This window comes from Camelina sativa, chromosome 7 (assembly GCF_000633955.1).
Source record: "Camelina sativa cultivar DH55 chromosome 7, Cs, whole genome shotgun sequence".
Taxonomy (NCBI): domain Eukaryota; kingdom Viridiplantae; phylum Streptophyta; class Magnoliopsida; order Brassicales; family Brassicaceae; genus Camelina; species Camelina sativa.
The window spans coordinates 17052380-17068113 of NC_025691.1; the positions used below are offsets into that span (position 1 = coordinate 17052380).

Sequence of the window (15734 nt, forward strand, 5' to 3'; positions counted from 1 at the left end):
TGCAAGAATCTTCAACTGTGTGAAAGCTGCTATGATTCAAAACAAGAGCTTCCTGGTGAACACATATATGATGATACCAATAACAAAGAGAAGAAGCATCAACTCTCAAAGGTTATTTATTACTTACCCTTCTTTAAATCATATAACGATTCTCTTGTTTAGTTAAAATTTTGTACTAACGTTAGGTTTGGTTTTCTTTACTTCCACAGCAACAGGTGAATGTCACAACTGTGGATAATGATATCATTCTAGAAAACGAAATGTTCGATAGCAGACAAGCGTTCTTAGCTATTTCTCAAAAGGATAATTACATCTTCCACACGCTTCGACATGCTAAGTATTCTTCGATGATGATACTTCACAATCTTCACACCTCAACTAAGCTTCATCATCACTCTCAAAACTCTAGCGGTCTCACCTGCACGAACTGCAAGAAAGATGTTTCGACAAGTATCTACTTGCCTTGTTTGCTCTGTCCGGATTACCGAGCTTGCACTGGATGTTATACCGATAAAGAAACCGTTCGTCATCTTCATATTTTCCCAACACTCGCTTCAGCTAATGGAGTTCCCCCTAAAACCGTAATGGTAAGTAATATCTTGAAAGCAAATCTGTTTCTTTTGGTTTTTTTACTTTTGACTTGTTTACCAACTTGTTACTCTCTCTCTCTCTCCTAGGTTCTTGAGATACTGAAAGCATTGCAGCACGCATCTCTGTGCCAACCCACGGCCTCTAAAACGTGCTCATACCCGAAATGCAGAGAAGTTCAAGTATTGTTCATTCACAATGAACGATGCAAAATCCAAAAGATGGGAGTTCCTTGTAATATTTGCCGATTCAAAACCAAAGAGATGGGAGTTTCTTGTAAGAATTGCGGTTGTAAGACTTGCAATAGTTTGTCACAGATAGTAAAGATCCATGCGCACCATTGCCGAGATCTTAATTGCCCTGTACCAGGCTGCAGGTAGTTTTCCAATGCTCTGTTTATGATTTTTTTCTTGTTAATCTTCTCTGCAACTTCAGCTTTTTAACTTTGTATCTCTCATGTTCTCAGAGATATGAAGGAACTGTTGATTAAGAAGTATGGTGTAAAGTACTAAAGTGGAGTGAGTCAAAGGGACGAATTGTACATTGCATAGGTGTGCTATGATAGTGTCTAGACTAAAGAAGAATCTGTACTGATTAAAACCTGTCCTTAGATGAAAACTATTCGTTGTCAAGAGTGCTCAGACTCAGTTGTTGTTTATTTTTTGTGAAGTGTTCAATAGAGAGAAAATAAGTTTGGTGTTGATAGGTTTTTTCCTATTTGTGTAATATAACGTCTGTTGTCAGTCAACATATATATATATATATATATGTCATTCCTTTTGTGTAACATACCGCATATTTAAATGCGGAAAGTTGCATTCTCGTTTCAGTCTACCTATTTTCATATTCACTTGATCCTCAGTTACTGCAAATCTTCCATCTATCTAGACGAAGTGATGAGTCTTAATTCGTTTTAATAGGTAAGATGCCGTAGATAGCAAAGGACTTGGCTTTCATTTCATTTGAACGTTTTCTCGCAAGTCACAAACAAAAACACATAATCAAAGGATCAGATGCAAACACTTTGTTGTTACAAGTAGAACCACTCTCATAAAAATAGTTAAATCATCATCTAAAACATACCAAAAGAATTGAGAATTCTTGAAGCTAGAAAGAAAACACTACATTTTGGTGGAAAATATCCAAACAGAATTAACACAAACCTTCTACGTAGCTAAAGATAACAAAGCAAAACACTAATATTGTCAACAGATGAAGATTAGCTCTTCATCATCATAGGCGGAACTACATCCAGATTGGGCTACGTCGTCAGGAAAGTCCAAAGCTTCTTACCAATGGAGACTTTCCCGGGATGTTCTGCATCTGATTCATCATCTTCACCATCCGAGTCAACCCTTTGGGGTGTTTTGTTCACATCTTCTTCGCTCATCGCCTCACTCTCACATGGTCTTTTGGGCGAACCAGCATCTGTATCTTGAGAGTCTGCTGTGGCTTCATGCTATTGAAACATACAATTGAAAGAAACAGATTTGTCAAGAAAGCAAATATCGAAAGAAGGGGTAAAAAAACAAAAAAACCAGCTAACTTGTGAGAGCATATTATTACCTGCACCACATTTGTGCTTACTCCATTGTCACTAACAGCAACGTCTAATGATGCTGTGGCGGTGGTTTGAGCACAGTAAACCACCTCGTCTTGTTGCACTCCACTAGTCTCTTCGTTCTTCTTACTAAGTGTGGTTTCTCCAGTTACCCTAATAACCCAAAGTGTAACATTTATTAAACAGCCTGAATAAAGAGACGAACAAACAGCTGCAACACATTATCCTCAGCAACTGTTTTTGGGATTTGAAATTACCTTCTAGGTCGCCTGAGATTATATCTTTGTCCCACCACTTCTCCTTGCTGTTCTGATACAACCTTTTGCCGCCTCTTCCGCTGATGTGCTCCTCCGGTGACACTATCTGATTTTCCATCACTCTCGTTACCATCCTGCTCAGTAGTACAAGTTCTCAAAGAACCCACACGCCCACGTTTCCGTCCGTTCATTGAAGTTGCTTTATCAGCACGACCAGGTTCACCCGTGCTTCCATCAATTTCTTTAGCAGAGTCGTCAACATTTTCTGTTGAAACATTGGGTTCACATAGGTTTATAGATTCTCCATATATGGCTTTAGCTTCTCCTACAACATCTTTGACAGAGCGTGTTCTTCTGGTTCTGGCTTTCGCTTTCCCTCTCATGCGTGATTGACCCTCGACATTTTGATTGGAAAAAGAATCTGCAGCAACTTCTTGAGCCTTGCTGTTGATGTTGCTTTGATCACCGTCTGAGTTTACATTGGAGACTTCAACTTCTTTTGTGCCAGTTTCAGATTCAGACTTTTCAACATCAAAGGAATAGTTGGCCGCTGCATGAGGCGTAGTTGATGGCCCACTGTTCAAGTTAGCTTGGTCCGTAGGTTGAGGCTCTTGATCAGCCAAATTCCAAGTAACAGAAGGTTCTGCCATTTTTATTGGGGACAGCTTAAGAATCTTTGAAGTACATTTCCGGAACCATGACACCGTCCCACCAGCAACTGGCAATCCTAAGCCAGCAGCAGTTGGGGATATATCCCTAATCTCCTCCTGCCTTGGTGCTTCGTTATCAAGAATATTGGCCAGTTTTGACATATTAGGCATTTCCACGTTATCAATTTCAGGAAGTACGAGCTCAGAAAGAAGTTCGCCGCACGGATTGCAGTTCCTGTTACTTTCCATGGAAGAAAGAAAACGACTTCTCTCACTAATGAATTGCTCCCTCTGTTCCTTCAGTTTCTTGGTCAAGGCAACAAGGTCATCAACATCTTTCCGGATTTCTGTCTGCTGCTCTTCAAGATAATTTTTACTAGCATCTACTTCTAGCTTTTCTTTCTTTATTCTGTCTCTTTCATTCTGCATGTCCGCCATTTCTCTTCTGGCTACGTCTCTTAGGTAGTTAATATTGTTCAATTCGTGCTCCTTCTCTTCCTCAAATAGCTTCTCTTTTGCTTGCAGCTCTCTTTCCCTTTCTTCCAGTTTAGTCTGCATATCAGACTCAAGTTTCCTTTTACGCATTTCAATCTCATGAAGCAATTGACTTCTATCGCTCTCAGCTTTATTGGAGAGCACTGAACGCTCATGCTCCATAGTCTCTGCAAATGAAGCTTTTGCTACTTCAAGCGCTTCTAGCTCCCTTTGCATGTTTTCATAAGCTGCCTGCTTTTCTTTTATAAGCCTTTCTTCTTCCAAGTGACTGTCTCTCTCTAATTTTTCCTTCTGATCAGTTATATTCTTTAGTTCGTTCTCAATCTTAGCTTTCCTCTCATCAAGTTCTTCCCATTCTTTCTCAAAACTTTCCCTTTGGGTCTTTAGATCCTCAGCCTCCTTAATAAGAAGCTCCTGTTGAGACCTGCACTTTTCTATTTGCTCTTTTAATTCGGCTTGCAGACGATGATACTCAGACCTCTCCTCCTCAGTAACTCTAAGCCCTTCCTTCTCTTTGTGAATTTCTGATAGCTGTACTTCATTTTCAGCCCTTATCTTCTCGACTTCAGCTTTACGACTAAGAATAATTTCCTTATCCTCAAGCAGTTTTCTCTTCTCAGTTTCCAATTCCTTCTCCTCGCTTTTCAAGACTTTCTCTCTGCCATTTATGCCTTTCAGTCTTAAATCAAAATCTTTTTCTTTCTCTTTATGCTTCTCAAGTTTCCTGTCTAATGCCTGTTCACGTTTAACAACTTTCTCCTCCATGTGCTTCCACTCGGCCTCCCTCTTTTCCACTTCTGCAACCTTGCTCTTCAAGCTGTCATCAACAGATTTTCTTTTCTGTTCCATTTCCAACTCAAACTCACGCTGTGTTGCATCCAACTTAGCTTGGTGTTCATCAATTAGTTGTTGAACTGCCATCTGCCAATCAGCAAACATTAAACAGTTAACACCCAAAATGCACACATGTGATATTCAGAATAAAATAGTTTACTCATAATACAGAAAACGAAAAATGATTCAAAATGTGAAACAATAGCGCATAAGAAAGAAAAATTGTGATGGAAATTGAAATATTTTCCTGCCCAAAGAACTAAGCTCAGAATGGGACCCAATATACGTAATCAACTGCACAAAGAGGATAACCCTCTGGCTATAGTCAGCAAGCAATTTATTCTACCAAATATCAAAGCTCGAGACATACGTAGCATCAGATTTTTATCCACAGAAGGGGGTGACACAGAAATACATATATATTTGTAGTGAGGGAGAAAGGACTTGCCTTTTCTCTGGATTCCAGTTTCTCTTGCAGAGCTTGTAGCTCTCGCGCTTTTGTCTCTATGGATTTCTTCAACACATCAGTTTCCTAGATACAGAGAAAACATGTAAATGAACAAGGTTTCAAAACACTTGATATAATAAAAAAATACCACAAGGAAACACGAGCTGCTTACTTGCTCCCTTAAAGCAAGATCTTTTATCCTCAAGCTGATATCATCTTCTAATTTCTTCACAGCAAGGTTAGCAGCATCGATCTTCTTTTGTGCCTCTTCTAGTTCTTTTCCCTTTTGCTTGATAATCTTATCGTTTTCATTTGCCCTGTCCTCTCTCTGTTTTACTATCATTTGAGATTTAGCAACCCTTTCTTCTCCTTCTTGCAACTTTCTTTCCCATTCACGCAAGTCCTCCCTCTGCTTTGACAAAGTTGCCTCGTCAGCTTCTCGTCTGAGAAATTAGAAGGAAAAAACAAGTTGAGTGAGTCAGCCCTCCCCTCAATAAGAAGCAAAGAAACGACACAAAGATAAATGGTTCAACATACAAAAAAGATACATGGCAAGAAGTCTAATACGTACTCAGCAATGTAGGAAAATCGCTCCCTTTGAAGAGAACTTTCTCGAGCTTCCACTTCCTTTGCCTTCCTCTCCACCTCTGAGCTCTTTCTACTAACTTCAGCAAGTCTTGCATCAACAGCACGCAGCTTTGCCTCAACTTCAAGAGATTTTTCTTCCACACTTCTTACCAATGCGTTTGCCTCAGTCAACTTTGAGTCAGCTGTAAATTTGATCTCTGCGTTTTCAGAGAGTAGTTCCCGCAGAGCCTTCTCCAGCTGCAACAGTTTCAGAGTGTCATAATGTGCTAAAAAAATATGCTTATGGCCGAAAAAAGAATCATAAAGAAACTTACATCATGTGAACATTGCTTCTCAATCCCCAAAGCTTTCCTCAACCCTTCTTCCCTCTTCTCAACATCTGCTATAGCAACCATATGCGCATTACGTTCCCGCTTGAGACACTCATTGGCCTCTTCAAAATCCTGTTGAAGCTTGTCATATTCGGAACTCCACCCCTTTTTCTCAATCAGAAGAAGTCCCATACTGTGTTGGTATTCAAAAAGCTGTATTTTTATTTTTTTACCAGAACAACACAAAAGATCCAAACAGTAAGAATCACTACTATTCACAATTAAACAATTCCACTTCCATATAACACATTCTTAAAGATTCTTGAACTAAATTGGCAAAGCGACAAAGTACAGTTAGAGGAAACATTGCCATTGAACACACAAAAAAAAGATAAAAGTAGCGAACAAGTTCACCTCTTTTTCAAGCTCTGAAATCTTCTCAGGCAATATTCTTGGATCATCGAATTGGATCTGACTAACCCGACCCGAAACAGGGGTCACCATGTCTAAACCCTTTCCGTGCCTAGACCCGTTCGAATCTGGATTCCTAGCTTTCGTTGGTGTAGACCAACGTTGCCATAAAGGCGTGGTCATCCTTTCCAATTTCGCCCAACAAAACAAAAAAACCTTAACTTTATGACCTAATTCGGAAATTGAACTCGAGAAATCAAAACCCAGATACCCAAAATCCGAAACCCTCTTGACTTTTTCTCGACTTCTTCAGTCTCTCTCTCTCTCTCTCTGTGAGAAATCTCCAATTAATGGATAAAGTTTGAAGCTTTATCGGATTTGAACGGAGTTCCTAAATTCCGGTATCGAAACTGATTTGAAGTCCGACAACGTCTCTTAAGCATATCTCTCTCTCCTCTCTCTCTCTATTGTCTGTGCTGGAACCTTTTTTTGTGTGGCTCTCGCACGGATCCGTTTCACGTTCTTCCCTTTTTTTTCATATGTTAATTATAAAAGTGGACCCTATTTTTTTACTTTATTTACATTTATGGCCGCCGTCTTAAAGATTTGCTCGAACGTTCCGTAAGGGTATATTTGGTATTTATTGAGGTGATTACAACGGTTATGCGTTGTGCAAGAGTGGAACTTTTTTTAAGACGAAACTACCCTTTTAAAGTAGTAGTTAATAAGACTCTTTAGAACATCTTTATAAGGAGAACATCAGAGGTGTTCTTAGCAAAAAAAAATAAAAAAATAATGAATAGTGGCTTAAAATATTTTTTTTTAGTTTTTGATGTAGAACTGATCTTGACTCAATTCTAAGCTGACGTGGCAAGCTGTGAATGGATACAATTTTTTGCAAACAATTTTTCACAAATTAAAAGAGGATCTGATTGAGAATATATGGAATAAATTTGGACATTAAACTATATATTAATTAAATAAAAATTTTGTGTGCTTTAATTAATTAATATGTTTATTTTATCTTTAATGTTTTTGTTGTTTCATAAAAATTTAGTATTGTATTTTGAATTTTAGTAAAAGTTTTATAAGTTTGCAATTAAAATGTTATTATATAAATTTTGATAATTGTAATATGTTTAAGAATATTATATTATTAAATCTTAAGATCTTAAACATGTTCTCCCATTAACTAACTTCTTAACAAAAGTTTTTAACTGCTGATCTTATATTATTTTCACAATATTTATACTCTAAGAACACCCTAAACTTGCTGATCTTACATTATTTTCACAATATTTATACTTTAAGAACACCCCAAACTGATCTTCCTATAAAAATGCCCTTAGGAGTGCTTGATTATGGAAAAAAAAAGTGCTTGACTGGGTTTATTTGCAATAGTATGCGTGTTAATTGCAGTAATAGTTAAATGTTATTGTACTATTTATACGATTGGTATAGGCAAAAAATATAATACTTAAAATCTAACAACTCATCCACAAATTTTTTGTCAAAATCCACAAATTTATAGTATTAAATAAATTTGAAAATTTTTAATTTGGACAAAAAAAAATGTTGAATTTGGATAATTAACATAAATGTTACCAAACAAATTACATTAAAATTTAGGCTATTAGATTTTACAAATTTTTGTGTGTGCTGTAACTTTCACTTTTGATAGTCAGTTATGGTGTCATTAAAAAAAACAGGTAGCAAAAAATAATATCATGTACAATTTTGGAATGTGGATAATACGGAAAAAAGGAATAAAGTATATAAAAGAAATAAAAAGAAAGGCCAAGGTGGCTAAGAGCTGTTGACTTGCAGGTTGTGACTTGTGCATATGGCTGCTGTTGTGTTGGACGCAAGCATATGTTCTGTCTCCACGTGCACCCATCATTGTGCTGTCTTGTTTTTTTTGATTCATTTTTCGCTTCCTAATATTAAATGTCTTAATGATATATAGTATTCCCTCCTTTTTTTTGTTAATTGTTTAAGATTGTTTACATAGATTAAGAAAATTATTAATTTTATTTTTTATTCTTTTTAAATATATTTCTAATTTTTTGATTGGTTAAAACATTAAAATAGTTAGATAAAATTGGAATATTTATCAAATATTTACATTGAAAATCTAAAACGACAAGTATTATGACACAAAAATTTAATTCTAAAACGATAAGTAATAAAAAACGGAGAGAATATATAATTAGTATATTTTGATATTTTAAAACTAAATTTTGCAGTAGAGACAATAGACTGATGTGTTTTTTTTTTTAAATCCAAAAACATGAAAATAGATTAGATTGGTGGTCTCTTTTTCTAATTTTTTCTTTTAACCGGTTGATATACAATTTTTCAGGTTTACAATGACATGTAAAAAGCGGTTAGATAATTTTCCTAGTTCTCTCCATCCAAAGTCAACTAGATAACAACCAGCACTATATACAGAATACATAATTATTATAGGTAATTTTTTTATATAGAATCTAAATTTTGTTTATGTAAAACAAAATATGTAAATAAAACTTTTTGTATTATTCAAATTTGCATTTATTTTATGTAATAATATGTTTTACCTGTTAAATATTTAAAGATGATGGTGAATTTTTTTTATACAATGTAACCATTAATGGTAATATGATTTCTTTTGCTATTAGAGATCAAATTCATATCTTTTATGTTTCACATTATTATTTACAGAGATGAAAATTATTAAAAAAATTGAAGTATTTAACAATATATAATAATATCCAATTACTAACAAAGATGCAATACAAAAATGTAAATTATGCTGACATAATATATATTACACTTCTTAATAAAACAACAAACTAAATTCATTTTTTAATTAATCATTTATCCTGATTTATTAAAATGCTTCCATAGCAATATATATAACAGAGTTGTTGAATATTAATATTAAAACTCTAAGATATAGTTGTATATAAAATGGCAAGAAGTATAATATACATTAAAAATATATAATTACTTTTTTTTTGTATTTTAAAGAATGTGTTTTTGGTATTTTAATGTAAAGATATTGAGTACTTTTACTAATTAAATTAGATACAAGATTTTATATGTTAATTTTGAAATATTAATAAAATTATGTTAGGAAAAGAGGTGGAAGTTATTTAATTTGGAAAATAACAAATTTTTTAATTTATTTTTAAATAAGATATATAATGGCATGAATTGTAAATAATATTAACTAATGAGGAAAAATTGCAAAAATGTGTGTCGAGCTCTCTGGCGATATCACCTCAGCTTTTTCACAAAATCCTTCCCTACCAATATTTAGGGGATACAATATTTGATTGAGATTCAATTACTTTTTGTTTTTTCTTAATCGGATTTAAGTTGAATATAATTAGTGTCGACAAATAACATATAATTCCAAAACTTCAAGAGGGGACTAATAAAAGATAATTTCATAAGTTTACCAAACAACAAGCAGTGATATAAAGAATAGCGAGTTTTGGTAAGGTTTATGTGACATCCGGGTTTCAGGGATATTTAGAAAGGTTTAAAAGAATTGATTAAATTACATATGTCACCAAAGTGTATTTATCTTCAAAGGTCTTGAGAAAATTCTAGAGTTAAGTGTGCTTATGCTGGAGTAGTTTCAATATGGGTGACCTTCCGGAAAGTGATTGTCAGAACTGTGCGAGTGAAAACAAAACACAGGAAAATATCATATGGTGATTTGTAGGGACAGTAAACAAGTCTTTAAAGCTTTCAGGACGTAGCAAACCGGTTGTATGATATGGGTGAGCCCAAGGTAGGCATGACCAAAATCAAACCATAACCGGACCATATCTAAATCGTAACCGAATAAACGGTTAAAACTGTAACTGTTAGCCATAATTATATGGTTAAATTATATTAACCATAACCATTAATTAACTTTAACCGTATCAAACTGTTGGTTAACCGCAAAATTAAACCATAATTTTTTAACAGTAACTATTTTTTAAATATAATAAAATATACTAATATTATTTATGATATATAGAAATATAAGTACACTAAAAGGATATTTCAATTAAAAATAAATAACATTAATACTTTATATAATCAATTAACCGAAAATCATATTTAACTGTAACTGTTTATTAAAAATAAATAATCATATTTCAATTAAAAATAAATAATCATATTTCAATTAAAAATAAATAACATTAATACTTTATATAATCATAACCGTATATAACCATAATCACTTTAACCGAAAATCATATTTAACTGTAACTGTTTATTAAACGTTTAAGGTTAATGTTAAACAAAACTTCTAAACGTAATCGATAGGCGATAGTTAATAAACCGTATATGTGATAAGCATAATCGTGATCATGCCTAGTCCACGGTCCATGTGTAAACGTGAGATCCACTAAAAAGTGGCGGTCTGAATGCTACAGTTTACGATTTTTCAACGACATCAATACAATTCTTTCATCTCGAAATTGTTTGATTGTTTTGCCCTTTTTAATTTTCTTTTTATAATTCTTCTAGAATCTAGATACTAAGTTGAATTGCATTTCATACAATAATTCTCAATTTATATTTTATTTTACTTCAAAATATTTCCTTTTCATTAGTATGTATAGAACTCTAGATACATAAAAAGTTAAATTGGTTAATTCAACGCTATTGCTAGCCCACAAACTTGAAATTTGTATGAAGACGCAAATAAAGATGATAAAGTAAGTGGGTCGTTGGCTGCCGCCGTCTTTCTCCCAGATTTTTATTAGACTCGCACCTCCAATTACTTATAAGAATAAGGGAATATGCATCAAAACCATTGAAACCAAAAATAATTAAGAAACTACCTTTGACAATATATTCTATCTTTTCATATACAATTATTTTTTTATATACAATTATTCTTATACCTAATACAATAATACATGTTATTTGTTCAAATATCATGTCATTTTTTTAGAACGAAATTATATGTCAGTTTGGATTTACAAATGAGATGGTTAGGATTTAGATTTTACAATTAGAATGAAATTATATGTTGGTTTGAATTCATAAATGAGATGGTTAGGGTTTATATTTTATAATTAGAACAAAATTATATATCGGGTTGGATTCACAACTGAGATGGTTAGGGTTTAGATTTTACAATTAGAACGAAATTATATGTCAGTTTGGGTTCACAAATGAGATTATATGTCGGTTTGGATTCACAAATGAAATGGTTAGGGTTTAGATTTTACAATTAGAATGAACTTATATGTCGGTTTGGGTTCACAAATGAGATAGTTAGGGTTTAAATTTTACAATTAGAACGAAATTATATGTCGGTCTGAGTTCACAAATGAGATGGTTAGAGTTTATATTTTATAATTAGAACGAAATTATATGTCGGTTTGGGTTCACAAATGAGATGGTTAGGTTTTAGATTTTATAATTAAAACGAGATTATATGTCGGTTTGGGTTTACAATTTAACGCTATTTAGTTCAATATAACATGTAAAATATAAATATTACATGCTATTTTAAAAAATCACCAAATCTTTCACTCTTTCTATCTAACACTAAAACAAAAAAGGGTGTTTATGTCTTTTTACTCCAAAAAAACGTGGGTCCTATGGTATTTTCCTATAAAAAGATGTTGTTATGGTATTTTGTTTAGGGGAAAATTAGAAATAAATGAGGTTTTTAAAACATTTGTCCATCTACACTTTTTTTTGAAGATTGTCATTTGTGACGAAAATACCCCTACTAATAGACATAGTGAAGTTTTTAGGAGTTTAAACCAAAAAAACAAATAGAAAACCCATGTATACAACTATGTAAAAAATATTTTGAAAAAAAATATTTTTGGGTGTCAAAAATCAGTTTGTAAATTGATGATTTCTGTTCTAAAATGTTCAGAAAATATTTTCTACGATTTTTTCAAGTTCTGAAACATTTAGATTATTCATTCTACAGTTTGTACATGTTCTACGAAGTTTAGACGGAAATTTGTTCTAAAAACTTCAGAAACTTGAATTTTGTATGTTCTACAAAATTAAGAATATGTATTCTACATTTTTCTTCATTCTACATCAGTTCAGAATATATTTTCCACGTTTTACCCTGTATACTAAAAGAAGTAGAAGATATATAGTAAATAATTTAGAAGTTATAATTTGTAAAACTTAGAATACCATAGAAATAGAAAGAAAATAAATTAAATAAGGAAAATCAATATTTTTTAAATAATCTGAATTTATAGTTATGATTCTGTATTTATTGTTTAGATATGTTCTAACATATTTTAGAATATGTATTCTTAATTATTTAGAAGAAAGACAAATACAGAAAAAACCGACATTCTACATGACTTAACCTAACCTGATCGGTTGTTTACCCTCTTTTCCACCTTCCACGAAATTTTCATTTACCTGATTATGATGCAAATCTATGTTACTTGTGGTGTATGGAGATTGGATGCCAACAATGAGTGGAGATTTAGTGATGATGAAAAAAAAAACAAAAATTGGCTCTGTATGTTGTGTGATTGCAGGTGGGCTTCCATTGTTCTTATCACTCTTTTGATTCGACTAGTGACAACCCCGCTCATGATTTATATCCAAAAATGGAGGTCAAGAGATATGGTATTGAAACATTAGGCAACATGCTTGTTTAAAGGCTACTCAGATTTAAACTAAACATTATTTCTCCCAAGATTTTTCCTTTTCTTCACAACAATCGACTTTAGCCTATTATCGAAGTTGCTGAGTGTTTGGATGATTTTATTTTTAGCTATCACGAATTGCATAAACCTGTGGCTTTGGATGCAAGTGTTTTTATGATGGACAATCAAACTTTGCGTCGTTATTGTGTGTTACATGCATAATCAGTTTGCTCTTATTATCTTCTTCTTTTTTTGCCTAGGAAGGGGATCCAGCTGCTATTGCTAGACATCTCATTCATAATATTATCATTCAGTAACATTTTGTGTTTTTTTATATCATCGATGTTTGTTTTTTTTTACGACTTGGTAAAAGAGGAGAAACAAAAAAAGGGTGTTAATAATTGTAGAAGTCTCTCAATCAATTAGAGGTTTAGGTTTCCTATTTTGTTTTCTTATTTTTGGAAATAAATACACTTTCAAAATATATGTATATTTTTCTTATTTTGGTTTTTTTAAAATAAGGGTAAAACTGGGTTAAAAAGCATATTAAAACCTATATGACCAAACCTACAAAAATATAGTGTAGATGAACAAAGATTTTTAAAAATATCTTTTTTTTTTTTCTAATTTTTCCTTTGTTTATTTTACTTCATATTTGTGCTATCTACTAATATTACCATAAGAATAATTTGCAATAAATATAGATGTCATTTTAGGCATGAACACAATAAGACGTGGATAATTTTAGATGTTTTTCTTTTGGAAAGCAAAAATGAAAATGTATAAATTTGGTGATAAATGGAACAGAAAGGGTTCAATATTGGTGATAAATTGCAATAAAATAGTAAGCATGATAAGAAATTAAGGAGAAGTAATGGAGTGTTAGTGGGCCTACGTGAGAAGAACGTTCGAGTTAAAAGAGTCATGAGGGAAGGGGGCCTCTTACATTATGCAATCGTGTTTGTGACCGTTGTTTATATTCTTCTCTTTACTTCTTTGGGAATCAATTTTTTGTTAGCAAAAAGCATCTTTTTAAAAGGAGAAATTAATAATCAAATATTTTGGGATTCCAATTTTGTCAGCTGAATGAAGAAAAGTAGAAAACATGTTTGCGTATCTTTTCCTCTAAGAAATCACCGGTTGAGTTGAGTAGAGTTTTCCTCTAAGTTACTCTCATAAAAAAGTAGAGTTTTCATGCTCACTCCAAACAGTAAAATGGAAAAGGATGAAATGAGATAAACTATGAATGGGATAGAGATGTGAAGAATTGTAAAAATTTGACTCGGTTAATAAAAAAATATAAAAAGAATCGGTCTTAACAAGTCTCACCGGCTCGAACTGAGAGGGATTCAAGTGAGAAATCGAGAGGAATATAAAAGAATGAAATTGATATTTGTATTTGTATTTTCATTTTCTTCTCTATTTTTTTTTGGCTTGAAAGTTAGTTCAACATTTTCAGAGAAATGACTAGAGTTTTTTTTCACGAGTTAGATGAAGAAGCTCGTCGAGACAACTCCAATCCGAAACCACAAAGGCACGAAAGACGGTCATCAGTCATCAGAGTTGCTGAGTTGGTACCATCTCACTAGTATTTTGTTTCCGCAACCGTAGTAAGAATATCTCTGTAATGCACCTTCTTGACTGTTTTGTTTTTATGACTGTTTTGGTTTGGTTTTCCTTGTACCGGTATTCGGTAGGACGGGTTTACTATGGCCAGAGATGAAGGAAAGCCCACCAGAACGCCTCTGATTTGGAGAGTTCAAGTTCATAATTTTTTTTTTTAAAGTTCCTCTCGATATATCTCAATCCCATATTTTCTCAGTTCAGTTACTAGTTGATTGACAGTGGAAAAACATGACATACTATTAGAAGTGATCATGTTGTCTCATCTGATTTCAAACTTGGGTCAAGAGAGAGAATATAAGGTCTATGGTTGAAATAAGTTCATACACGATCTCACTTGATTCCATGATTCAAAAGCTAAAACACAGCAACCAATAAAAACCACCCATGATGTGGCCTTACATGAAACTTGGGTCAACCGGGCCCTTTGAGATGCCAAGACGAACTTCCATCCCGTGGTGAAAGTCTACAGGCTTGAATGTCTCGGATTCACGAGGATCTGCAAGGGAAGAAGATTACTAGAGTCAGATGACCGATATCAAGTTTAAAATCAATATGTTTGGACCCTTTATATTAAAAAAAATCTAGCCAATTGGTGTCAAGAGAAGCATACTAGTGAACTACAGAAATACTAGCAATATGATGCTTTGAATAAAGTTCAGCATCTTGTAAGCAGCAAAGAAGTATCATCGAATGAATTTTATCGAATTGTTCTCTCCTAGTGCATACTGAAATAACATCAATTTGGTGTCCACTGATCTAAACAAGTGAATGTAAAGCATTGAGACACACATAATAGGAGTAAAGGACAATTACCATTCAAGTAATCCTCAAAACCAAAGTCATCAACGGCTCCTGTGTAAACTTCTAAACCCAGCATTGACGATGGAATTGGTCCAGGAGGTCTCTGAAACCTAAATATACAAGAGAAAACAAAAAGATAGAATGAGAACAGTACAACCATATGTTGCTTTTCAGAGTACTATTAACAACCCAGCAGATCATTCAGCAAACACTTTTAAAACCACCATATGCTCCCCCGAAAACACACATAGATAGTTTCAAGTAACAGACAAAGAAAGAACTTAAATACTTTTACATCACCACTAGCTACCCAATGCATTGATTCACACATAGCTAAACAACAGTCTGATCTATCAGTGTTCCAGCATCAAGTAACCAGATTCAGAGAAACAAGGTCACAGTACTACAACTACAAAAACACATACCGTGAGAGGATTTGCCTATCCATATCCATCTTCAATGGAAGTGCAGTCCCATAGGTATGCCCAATGACCATCCTCTTCATCGTCTCTCTCGATTTCTTTTCCTGAAA

General features: G+C 33.4%; 3 protein-coding genes across 3 annotated transcripts in view; 1 reads left to right on the forward strand and 2 right to left on the reverse strand.

Annotated features, from left to right (window-relative positions):
* LOC104704692 (histone acetyltransferase HAC2-like) overlaps nucleotides 1-1100 on the forward strand; it is a 6610-nt gene extending 5510 nt beyond the window's left edge. Inside the window, exons 10-12 of the mRNA XM_010420734.1 lie at nucleotides 210-587; nucleotides 678-964; nucleotides 1055-1100. Of these exons, the coding sequence (XP_010419036.1) occupies nucleotides 210-587; nucleotides 678-964; nucleotides 1055-1100 (711 nt within the window). The remainder of the gene's footprint in view (nucleotides 1-209; nucleotides 588-677; nucleotides 965-1054) is intronic.
* Nucleotides 1595-6659, reverse strand: LOC104701324 (protein CROWDED NUCLEI 1). Its single transcript, XM_010416986.2, has 8 exons — nucleotides 6147-6659; nucleotides 5736-5945; nucleotides 5405-5658; nucleotides 5006-5276; nucleotides 4834-4917; nucleotides 2407-4472; nucleotides 2155-2302; nucleotides 1595-2047 (listed from the first exon to the last, which is right to left on the reverse strand). The coding sequence occupies exons 1-8, from the start codon at nucleotides 6324-6326 to the stop codon at nucleotides 1850-1852; spliced, it is 3411 nt and encodes a 1136-aa protein (XP_010415288.1). The 5' UTR covers nucleotides 6327-6659; the 3' UTR covers nucleotides 1595-1849.
* LOC104701325 (cyclin-B1-2-like) overlaps nucleotides 14639-15734 on the reverse strand; it is a 1605-nt gene continuing 509 nt past the window's right edge. Inside the window, exons 2-4 of the mRNA XM_010416987.2 lie at nucleotides 15628-15728; nucleotides 15215-15312; nucleotides 14639-14897 (exon numbers count right to left, since the gene is read on the reverse strand). Coding sequence (XP_010415289.1) covers nucleotides 14797-14897; nucleotides 15215-15312; nucleotides 15628-15728 — 300 coding nt within the window. The 3' untranslated portion in view covers nucleotides 14639-14796. The remainder of the gene's footprint in view (nucleotides 14898-15214; nucleotides 15313-15627; nucleotides 15729-15734) is intronic.